Source organism: Pelecanus crispus, chromosome 7 (assembly GCF_030463565.1).
Source record: "Pelecanus crispus isolate bPelCri1 chromosome 7, bPelCri1.pri, whole genome shotgun sequence".
Lineage (NCBI taxonomy): Eukaryota > Metazoa > Chordata > Aves > Pelecaniformes > Pelecanidae > Pelecanus > Pelecanus crispus.
In genome coordinates this window covers 16,905,184-16,917,250 of record NC_134649.1, presented here as the reverse complement: position 1 = coordinate 16,917,250, position 12,067 = coordinate 16,905,184, and the positions used below count along the sequence as shown (strand labels likewise).

Genomic DNA, 12,067 nt, shown 5'->3' with positions numbered 1-12,067 from the left:
TTACTTTTCTCTAATATGCTTTCTAATGAGGATGCTGCATCAATTAACTTGCATTTCCTGAGTCACCTGCTGTTTAAGGTTACAATCTTAAAAAGTCTATTTTTATATAAAATAAATACAGCTTTTAATTCTGTATGTGGTATTTAAAGATGTACTTTGTATAAACTTCAGCAATTGACTATGATAAGCATCCTAACGGCAAGAAAGCTGATCTAAGCAGTGAGCTAGCTTTGGGTTATAGCTCCATTGTAGCAGGAAAGCAGAAAGGTTCAGTTCAAAGTACATCAGCTTCACCTTTTACTCGAGTATTTCCTGCTGAATACACCAAAAGATTCAACTTCAAGAACTCAAATTGCCTTTTATTACATACTGGAAAATTTTTTCAAGAACTTGTCTATACAAGTTTGAAGAAACATTTGACAGTAACGTGAAGTATCAAATGAGTGTAGAGATTGACTGGCAATCCAACGCAACTGTACACAGAAGAGCATATGCTTCACCTTCAGCTTGTGTGTCTGTGATCCACAGGAAGAGCTCCGTAAAGACAATCTGAACACATACTTTATTATATTAACTAGATAGCTAGCTGCGAAATAGATTTTTTGCATTGCGTTTAAGTGAATTTTCAGGAATGCTAATTTCATCCTCTGGTGTTACGGTCTTCCTTTGGATCTGCTTTGCTGGATCTCAGATTCCGTATGAGTGTCATGAGAAGTGATATACTTGAGCATTTACGAAGTGCCCTTTAGAAAAACATTTATCACTATGGCAGTGCTCAATTTTTTTGCTGATTTTTTAAGAGTACTTGTATTTAGCTTTTTTTATTTCACAACTACAATGCAACAACAAAACTTCTACGATTCTGTTTTCTGTGCTAGCTTTTATCTAGTGTGAAACAAGATCTACTCTACTTTTTCTGGACACTTTCATATTTATTATGTTGGTATTTGGAGCACATGGCATGCTAAATTGTATAAACAGATTTAAAGTCTAAATCTGTACCCCTTCACCAGAATATGAGCTTCAAAAAAGAGGCAAATGAAGTAAATAACCAGAAGCAGATATCATCTTTCTGGTACTCCATGAATATTTTGTAATACTGTTTTCCAAACTCATTATTACAGATGGAAGCAATTCTGTTCAGTTTTTCTGATCATCAAATACTGTCATAGATACCAACTGTGATAGTTGTTTTGGAACAGTTAGTCACAGTAGGGTATAAATTAAGTAAGCTTCCAGATGTATTTCACTTTGGATATTAACAAACTCATCTGTTTGTAATTTTTGCCACTAACAAGCTCAATTTGAACAGAACAATGCCCTAGATTTCAGGAATTCTTTACTTTTTTTCAAAAGCTTCAAGACCTGTAAAGAAAAAAGGATATTAACAGAAAACTGAATAGCATGCCTGCCATCTCAAGTAACTTGAAACCCTTTACTCCTTTATTGAAAGAGAAACTGCATTATCTGGGAGTTCAGACTTCATGATGAGCATCGACATTTAACTCTTCTTTGTGACCAAATGACAATATTACCATAACTACAGTATATTAGGTTTCAGGCACATCTGTCTGAAACTGGAAGTGTTAGAATTCTTCTAATATGAGCAAGTATCTTAAGCAAAAAAGATATACTCAATAGACACAGTGCCTGCTCTAGCTAAATTTGTTAAAAAATGAATTTAAAGTGGCAATACTGTCACTGAAAATAAGAAGATAACAAACACTTAGCTCGACATATTTATTTTTCAAGCTCAATAAATAAATGTAAATACACAAATTTTGAAAAATCTTAGTAACAGAATGTTTTTAAACAACATTCTGGCTTAAAGTCCTTGTTATTGACACTATTGGAATATTTTCTGATCTGCTTAAAGTAGATAAGTCATTATGTTGGTGATCCTCCATCACATTAATTTGTTTGAAGTTAGGCTGCTGCAAAGGAAAAAAGACGATCAACCTTTGCTTTGACACAGAAAATTATCTGAACTGCGTACATTAAGTATTAAAATGACTTGTCTGGGCATGACTTTTCTAGAGAATAGAGAAATTTTTAAATGTATGGTTTGCGTATTAGAGATCTCCTACCATTCATTACTTCATAATTATAAAAGGGAAATGTAACAAAAGTGGAAAAAATCAAAAGAGAAACAGGCATGGAAGAAAAAATGATACAAACTGGCCCTTTAGTTAAGACAACATTCTTCCTTTATCTGTCTAACTTTCGTTCTAGGTTCGTAACAGATTTATGTGATGACTGGTTCCCATCACTGCAGTAAGTCTGCTTGAAGTTAAAGCAGCTTTTTACCAGTGGACTTGTGTTTAGACACCCTCTCTATTCCAGACAGTCTCCAAACACCTGAAACCAGCAAAGTCATATTCCACCTGGCTGCCTTAGCTTTCCCAGATCACTGTATACTAATGCACTTACCCAGGCTTAGAGCATGAATACATAACTTGTCCAGGAGAAGCAGCCTTTTTCAAAAGTATCTACAAATTGCTAAATAGAAATTTTTATCAAAAAGGTTCAGCAAGAAGGTAATTGTTATTGACTTAATGGAATTGGAGAAAGATCTGTGGTTCCCTCAAAATTCAGCAAGTATTCTGTTTCTGTATTCTATAAATACTACAAGACGCAACATGTTTATTTGGTTCCCATAAATTAGAAAAATCTGGTTTTCAAAAATTCTAAATTAGCAATTTAAAAAACAAAATATTACACCTGACCACCTTTCCAAACAATCTCAGAGAGCAGCCTAGCTTCTCTCTCACCCTTCAGAAGTGTGCTTTTTAAGGATACACGATTTATAAAACAAACATAAAAGTGTGTTTTTAAGTACAGTGCACTTGCTTAAATATACAAGTGGACATGTTAACGTCATGTTAAAGTTCAAGGTACTTCTGGAAAAAAGGCAGATAGTTAGTATTTTAACTCTGCATCCTTACATAGAATAATGATTATTATAGACCTTAGTTTCCTCTCGTCATTCACCTATCATATGGAGAGGTCAATAAATAAAGAACTTATCTGGTCCAGTTTACCTACAAGAGAAAAAATACTAAAAAGAAAAAGAAGTTATCTATAAAATTACTTGTTTAACCCTGATAACATCTGAGTTGCCATACCCAGTTTGTAGTTGCAAGAAAAGCAAACGATATTCATCTTGCTTATTAATAAGTGCCCCATTTTCCATGACTTTTTTTTTTGTACGGTGCCTATCAAGTCACATATTCTTGGGGCAAGAAAGCTGGCCAGGAGGTGCAATGATAGCAGTAACAGTATAAATCTGGGTTCAAAAAACCGAACATACCAGATCCAGAAGCAAAGAAATCTGGACACATTGAGGAGGCAGTGCCCGGCTGTTATTTGGGCTCTTGTATTGTGAAGACTATACCCAGCCTAAGATATAGTTTCATACCATGTAACACAGAATTCTGTTGTGCTAGTGTACAGACTTCAGGAAAAAGTCTTACACAAAACAAATTACCTCCTTTGTTTAGAGTAGAACATAAAATAGCTTACTAACTGATGTAATGAGTAATGGATGTCACTATGACACAAAACTTGCCATGATTTGTGTGTTCAGCTACAAGGTGCAGTATTTCTTATGACTAACTCAAAGCACAGCCGCATCCAACTGTGATTTGGCATTCCATCTTGAGCAGCACGCACTATGACTTTGAAGGAAGTCTGTATGATTGTAACAAAGTCACCCATCCTCTCTTGAAACATGAACAAAATCCATGGGGTAATCAGGCACAGGCGGCATGTAACAGGTTTGTCTTCCTTTTTACTCCTTGTTTTTGCTTCTGAGGACATGCACTTGGCTCCAGACTACATCCGTTTTCTATTACAAGAGAACACAGCTATTCTTCTCTTTTTCTCTCTCTTTCTCTCGAGGCTCTTTACGTTTGCGTTCATTACTCCCAGATTGTCTTCCACTTGCTGGAGAAGCAGCACCTTGCACCTGCTATGTAGAAAAAAGAAGATCTTGAATAAAACATTATTGTAGATGCAGCCTGAAGTATTACTCTTATGTTTAACTTCACAAACAAAAGTTTAACTGCTATGCAAACAGCAGAATTCAGGTAGGGTCCTTCCCTTATAAATACTCCAGAACTGCCACGAAATTACTTATTTCTAAAGCACAAAGTCAGCTGAAAATGTATTTCAAGTCCTGTGTGTCCCTTCTATTGTGTCCACATATTCAGATCACTTGTTTCAACAATAAAATTTGGCTTCAAGCATTTTCTGGAATTTCTGTATTACTGTACTGGAATTTTTGCCTAGTTTCTTTCGTAAGAACATAATCCACATTTCAGAAGTTGCAGAGAGAAAGTGTTGGTTTTGACAGTTAGGTATGGCAAAGCAGCAGCTTTCTACAATCTTTGTAACCCTATGTATTAACTCATCCCATCATTCCAACTTAAATAGTATGAATGAAACCCTAATTTAGAAGGTTAGGCCTGCTTTAAAGTATTTAAGTGGCAGCAACTGCCGTATCTGCATGCATACGCCAACAATTATAGCATAGTTCTTAAGATTCCTACACTCATCTCATCACTTGCTGTACAGAATGTAAACATCAGTCTTATCAGTCTGAAACATTTACAAATGTAGATGTGGCTATGTAACTCTTAAGTTACGCAGACTAAAACTCTCCAAAACTCGTGATCATATTCTGTAATAATGCTTTCTTACCTGGACCTGAGCAGCTGCTTGTTCTTGTTCCTGATAGTACTGAGAAGCTCTCCTGTCCTCCTCTTCCTGGAGCTTCTTTGCTAGCTCTAAATCACTGATTCCTTCTGGGATCTGTTCCCAGTTAATCTCCTGATTTTGCTGCTCTTGTTGTAGAGACAATGCCATCAGATAATCCTAAACAGTAAAGTTGTTTATTAATGCTCTTTCACATAGAAAAGAGCCAAACCGTATCACGTGAATTTTTCAGCATGTGCAGCTACACGGTACTTTCCCTTTTCCCCCAGCCTCATCTTCAAATAAATTTACCTTATGGAAAAGAGGAATTTGTTTTGGAACCTGTTCATAACCTGAACTGTAGAAAGGCTGAAAACAGCTACTTTACATTTCTCCTTTCACAGTGCCTATGTCCAGCACACAAAACACAAAAGCTAATTAAAAAATAATGGCTTTCAGGTTTAAATTCCATTACCTGGAGACCAGCAAAAGACAGAAAGTGTCAGCTCATTCCAGTTCTAGGTAGAAGATTTTGAAGCTCTTTGTAATGTGCTATTTCTAACACTCCAATTCATGTTTGACAGAGTATCTGTCACTACTCTACTGCAGTACTAAGAGTTTATCAATAAGAAGCACTAACTCCTAAATAGATGCAAAAATAATCAAAGGGTAGTTTGGGATATATCCAAACAGACGGCAACTCAAGATTATTACTAGCCCTGTTACCTCTGTCAGATTCTTTATTCTACAATAGCGATACAGTGCTTGAATTTATTAAAAAGCATCTGCTTATTTGGTTTTTTCCCCAGTATTTAAGAAACATTAACAGTGATTATTATAAACTTATTTTGCTTGTTAGAATGTAAGATTTCCAAGGGGCCTAGTCTTGCTATGTGCTTATGCATTAACAAATAAGTGCCATCTCAGACACAACTTCTGGAAACTATTATATATAGTTAAGAATAAAAATAACCACCATCACACACAATCTACTACGGCTTTTGTCCTACATTCAGCAAAGTGGGCATCAGAAGGCAAAGTTCAGTTGCGACAATATTAATGAGCTGAAATGAATTTGTTACGGGGGAGAAGTTTCGCAGTGCTGTTCCCGTTTCCATATACAAGGCAGATGTGACATTTCACCTGAATAAGTTCTTTGCAGAAGTGGATTCTGACAGATCAATCAGATTTTCCAACTATTCACAGTCTTACTCTTCCTTACTTGAAGTCATGCTAATACTTCAAAGTAGCATTTCTGAGCACCCCAACCTAAGTATCTAAAGAATTTTTTATAGTTCTATATATGCATGAGTACACATACATAAAAATCCATGTAAGTAGTCATATATACGACTAAAAATAAGTAGTAATTGTTATATATAGTCAGAAGCAAACAGAAAAATACAGTAGAAAGGCAGAAATCCAGTACTTGATCTATTTGATCCTGCTGCCCTCTGTAGACAGTTTCAGGGTCTGATGGAGGCCGTAGGTGGAATTGAGAATCACAGAAATTTCCATCACCATCCACATTGTGTAAGCTTTCCCAGACAACTTTCTCTTCTGTAAGAAAGCCCTGATCTGTCACCAGCAGGTAAAGCTGACCCTATGCAGAAGAATAAAGAAAACCTGTAAAACTAAAAAAATTATTTTTTACAATCTGATATAATTAGCAGAAATTATCAGCTAATACAACTGCTGCATTCCAGTAAAACATTCATTTAGATTTTTTAGCAAGTTTCAAATTTAAATGAATCAGAACACAGCATTAGAAACCAGATACTAGTATTCACTGCTAAATTAACAGCCATACTTAATTTCTGTATTCCATCTTGTAATTTTTCATTATTGATAAAAGTTCATATTGACTAAAAATTAATATAAAACATAAATATATACCTTGCTAACTCCTTGGAAACACACCTAAGAAGTATACCTCAAGACTGGCAATGTAAATTTTAAATCCCAGGAAAAAGCACATTAAATTCCAAAGGCAAGATCTGGAGGCACAGGTGATCTTTCCAAATAATCCAAGAGGCATTACCTCAAAATGACTGCATCTCAAACTTAACATTTTATAATGGTTTTGATAGAATTTGAGGTTAATTTCAATTGAAAAAACTAAATTTAAGATTCTTGCTATCACTTGTCACCAATAACTGCTTTTGTTGGATTTTAGCCTTTTTACAGTTCCGCAAGGTCAAATTTCTCGATTTCAAACTTTGAAATTATAAAATGGGCTGGTCTGGGAGTGAAGGAGACAATACTGAAAGGTCCAGAAGACAAGGTACAGAAAGGATGAAATGCAAGCTTAGGTTGAAGGAAAGGGAGAGGAGCTGAAATCAAAGGGAAATTACAAAAGCGGGTCTCAAGTAAAAGGAGATGGTGCTTCATGTTTGAGGGACAGCAAAGCAGCAGAAAAATCCATGTTTAAATTTCAGTTTAAATTAGTTTTTAATCTTATCCTACCCTTTTTATAATGTTTTTGGAATTATACTCCAAAGACAGACAATTATTACTGACCATACAGCACATTAAGACTGAAGCTTCCATTAATATTACCGAATGTACCAGATAAAGATATTCAATGTAAAACTTGTTGCAGTGTTTTAGCTGTAAAAATCAGTTTATTGTGACATCCACAAAAAATTGCTATTTATATTACAGCAGCACACAAAGGGTTCTCAAAGATCACTGTGCTAAAGATGTACCAAAACACGAGAGGCAGTTGCTGTTCTATTTCATAGGCTGAAGAGGCAAAAAATTGAAACATCACCCCTATTCAGCAAGTACAGAACTAGCTCACCGATTTCTCTTAAGTCATTAGAAGACTGTCTGTAAGACATGCTGACATTAAAATCAGATCTCTTCAATCCTACTAAGCTTACAGCCATCCTTTCTACGGCTGGTAGGCCATACGACATAACAAAACCATTTGAAGATTCACATGCAGCGATTGTTCTAATATTACCTAATACCTCAAGATGTACTTACACAAAAGGCCGAACAGATTAAAAACCCACAAAGGACACTACTATATGTTCAAGCTTTGGAATGGCAGTTACCCCAGCACAGGTGTGCTTACAGACATAAATACAATTGTCAGCAACAAATCTGATCACGTAACAAGATCTAAGGCATCATCTTTCCTTCGGAAACCTGCCTAAAACCTGAATGCTACTTCTGATGATTAAAAGTCACCCAAAGAAAAAGGAAATAATTTCACAACATTTCCAATTTGCACAGAATACCTATTTCACAGCATCTTACATATAAGAAGTCTTTTAAAAAAGTTAAAAAAAAAACCCACAGAATCTTTAAGGTAAGTGTATTTGAACCTTTCAAATTTTATTTTGACCAGTACATTGATTCAAACAAAACCTAGAGAAAAAGGGGATCAAGTTTTCCTCTATTATGCCATACATTTTGAATTACTTTTTAAACAGCTCATAAACAGTGTAGCTTAATAGTGATACTGAAATAGGTAATGCTTTCATAATCTCCCAACTACAGTAAGCTGAACTTTTCACACAAATAAAGTATATCATTACCTTTTTGGGGTTAGAATCTAGTATGTGTCATTCAAAAATATTTTAAAGCTAACACTTGTTTGAAATAGAGAACTGTTTTAATCTTAATAAAATTCACATTCTTACTTCCTGCTTTTAAGACTTCCCTGGTTGAACTATACCTCAACAGATTTTAAAAATGTCATCTTAGAGTAAATAAAACATAATACAGCTCCCTGATGAAAGGCAATAAACTGCATTACATATCAGCACATTACCTAAACAATACCAGCTGCATAGTTTAAAAACACACTGCTTCACTATAACAAAACCTAGCAAACCAACAGACACAGGCTCCTTAGTACTTGCGAAGAAACACAGTTCCTTTTCACTTTATAGGAATGAGAGAACAATGGGAAAGCACAGATCAGTCACAGATCCCAAGTCACCTTTCCCTTTTTTTTTTTTTTTTTTTAAATCAAGTGCTCTGACGTATTAGTATAATTTAATGGAATTTTTCAAAAAACCAAACAGGTTCCCAAGGACCCTCAAAATACAGCCAATATTCATGTAACTTTTGGTAATAATTGGACAACTTTCAGCTTCATTTACAAACTAAGAGGAGTCAGCTCTTTTTGTATTAGGTGTAATGTAGTTACTCATCTCTACAGAATATCAACCTTCCTAGAAAATCAATGCTTTTGTTCCTTCTACTTGCAAGAAGCCAAAGGAGGCCATAGCTACAGACAGGTTTTACAGGCACTGTTAAATGCCATGCATGTTCTCTTCCCGGTCCTAAAGGCTCACAGGCGAACTTCACTGGCACACCCAAATTCCACTGAGGGGATTTGTGATAGGAGAAAATCTTTTTATCTTCACACTGCCTCTACATTTGAACTGCACTAAATAACAACATGCCCGGTGTCAGGAACGAGCCACCATTCTCCAGCACTTACCAGATCATGAGATCGGTCTAGCTCCTAAAAGACAGTGATATACAACCAATATAACACTGGGATTTCTGTCTTCATGTGTCCAGCAGTTTTACACCACATTTGTAGCCTACCAAAGTTTCTGCACTTCAGCTCCACTCAATGCAACACACCAGGAGGAAAAGGGAAACAGGGTGCACAGTGACAGAATCGTAAGAATTACTAAGTGCAGAAACATTTATTTACACTGAACTAAAAAAATCAGGAAGGAGGCTTTAAAAAGAGGTAAAAAACAGAATGTGTTTTCTGCTTAATAGATTATGGTCCTGACTTTGCATCTGCTTTCTAGTCAGGGTTAAAGCTAAAACAGGATGATAGCACACTAAGGTCATGCAATTAAGCTAACAAATGTACATAAATACACTTTTCAAGTACACCTTGCCAAGACCAATCTCATACTTTACAAAATAAATGTGTTTCTACCTTCACAAAAATCTTAACTGGCCATTTCCAAAACATTACCAGCTTATCTTTAGGTTTATTTTTTAAATGTGGGGTTTTATAATAAATACATAGTCTCATGGGTTAACACGGCCCCCAAAAGTACTAGCGCATAATATACAGCAATAGTATCTACTAATATCTATTGTCAATAGGGAATAAAACATCAAAAGAGACTCTCAAGAGCATAACTTAAGGTAAACTGTGCCTACAATGAAGTTATGAATAATTGTTTATCCTGAGAATAAATATCTAGATATTGTAGACCAATGCCCAGATTTTATAGTTTCACATATTAAAAGCTTGAAATAAAGCTAAGGATAAAAGATTGTTCTCCTGAAGAATGATCTCTTAAGTCTTCTGGCTTGCACAAAAAACCCTCTCTGAAATGCAAACAGATGTAGGCTGCAGGGGATGTTACTGGTTACAAGACCTCCTTTCCTGGGTTAATCTCATGACCAGATTAATTAATTAAAATTAATGCTTTTAATCTACTTGTTCTGATGCCAGTTGCCAAGTTTCTAGCAGTTTAAAAAAACTGAAAAGGAAACCCAAACACCTGTCCAATAGCTTCATACAGTAAAGACAAATGTTTTAAGCCTTATCCTTTCAAGTCTATGTAAATGTGCTCTTGGACTTCTGGATCAGATTCCGTGGTTTTATGAAGGTGTTTTAGGTTGACATGAAATGAATGCTATTTTGATATTAGCCTAATCTATCTGAATGTTTTAACTGTTAGAGAAAATCAAAGGTTTTTTTAAAAGTATAGACCATTCGATTCAGAGTAACCCTCAGAATAAAACCTGTACCCTAAGAAATGCAAAAATATTTACATGTGTTTTTAAGATGTTATACACATTGCCTCTACTATGCCAAACTCAGACACCACCTTAAACACCCAAGGAAAAAGTGCAATAATTGCTATGAAAAATACTTTGTACTTGAATAAAAGTCTGCGTTGAGTTCTGGAACAGAAACCCAACATTTATAAGCTACAAGACATAACTGCAACACGCATGCATAAAAATCCAAACAGGTTAAGTGTCTTGTTACTTTTCAGTAAAGAGAATAGGTTGTATTACAGTCACATCAGTGGGGAAAAAGTTCCAACTGAACTAAGATATTCTTACCAAACTGATCCCCTCTTTACAGTCCTGTTTTTCCTTGATCTAGGGAATTATCATTTGATGTATTTATTATCTGTGTAATGAAAAGCAAAGGCGAAAAAAAAAAAATCACATCTTTAACTGCTGAAAATGATTACTGTATAATCACATGAGCCAAGACTATTAATATGCAATTAAAGGGACAGGAAGTAGATTAAATGACTACTCGGGCAAATGGACAAATAATAGTGAAAGATTAAGAATCTAGTAACTGAATTGCCATTATTAACTAACACTCACCATACTTCAAGAGATGTTAAATATATTACAGAATTGCCATATTTGCTTTTCTTTCACATGCAATAATGATTTTTTTTAAATGTTACATAATTTTTCTTTAAACATAAACATGATCCTAATACTCAAACTTTTTTCAAATCAGAAATTACAACACATTGTATTGTGCAAATTTCATTCCATTTTCAGAAAAACAACGGTAAAATATTAATTTAATATAGTCTTGAATAATTAAACTGAGTAAACAGATTATAATTGAACTGATGGTCTATTCTGAAATGCAATCTGTGAATCTTCACAATTACATTGTGATATCAACTCAGCAGTTTTAAAAAAAAAAAAACCACTGAAGTCTTTAGAGGAAGATTACTTCAAAGCTCTTCACAATAATTTCTGAAAAACCTCACTGCCACCCTTCTTCTACTATTATTACTTTACTCATCAACTTCCACGATTTTGAAGTGAATGATGTATCTAAAATGGAAAAATTATTATTGAATGAGCCCCTTCCATTTAACTCTTGCTCCCAGTCAGGAATTTGGAAGAGATGTGAAAGTGGCACAATAGTTACCTGCCTGAAGATTAACCTTTTAGAAGCATCCGTATATTAAAATGAACTAGAATATTTCAAAACAGTAAGACATATTTTCAAATATAGTGAGTGTGAATTAAAACCAGTTTTCCCCCTTTTGCTTTTTCTCTTGTTTGTAAGTCAAGTACTCTTTTTTAAATAATAAATATTTTTTTAAAAGTGTTATAATACAACTCCTCACCTATTATTGTCCAGCTCAAAGCCCAAAGCATTATCTTCATCCCCATAACTGCTGTAGAAATGCCTTTTAAATATCTGCTAATAAGCTTTTGCCTACAGTATATAACAGCACTGATACCTCCCTAATCTACACCAGGTATTTCATAATGTTGCTGTATGTTCATAACCGTTCTACTTATGATCTTGTAAGAAGCACTTAAAACACCCCACCACTTATTATTGTTATTATTATATTGTTATTATTATTAATTTAGTAAC

The 12,067-nt window shown here is 34.7% G+C and overlaps 1 protein-coding gene across 3 annotated transcripts in view; it reads right to left on the bottom strand.

Annotated features, from left to right (window-relative positions):
- MINDY2 (MINDY lysine 48 deubiquitinase 2) overlaps positions 1 to 12,067 on the bottom strand; it is a 33,735-nt gene continuing 21,668 nt past the window's right edge. The window contains exons 7-10 of one of the 3 annotated variants that reach the window (XR_012831204.1): positions 6,125 to 6,298; positions 4,702 to 4,875; positions 3,569 to 3,970; positions 1 to 1,934 (exon numbers count right to left, since the gene is read on the bottom strand). Coding sequence is in view for 1 of the 3 variants with exons in the window: in XM_075714176.1 (XP_075570291.1) it covers positions 3,851 to 3,970; positions 4,702 to 4,875; positions 6,125 to 6,298 (468 nt within the window). In the remaining 2 variants the exon portion in view is untranslated. Of the gene's footprint in view, positions 3,971 to 4,701; positions 4,876 to 6,124; positions 6,299 to 12,067 lie in introns of all 3 variants that reach the window. The other 2 variants (XR_012831203.1, XM_075714176.1) reach the window with 2 other exon arrangements.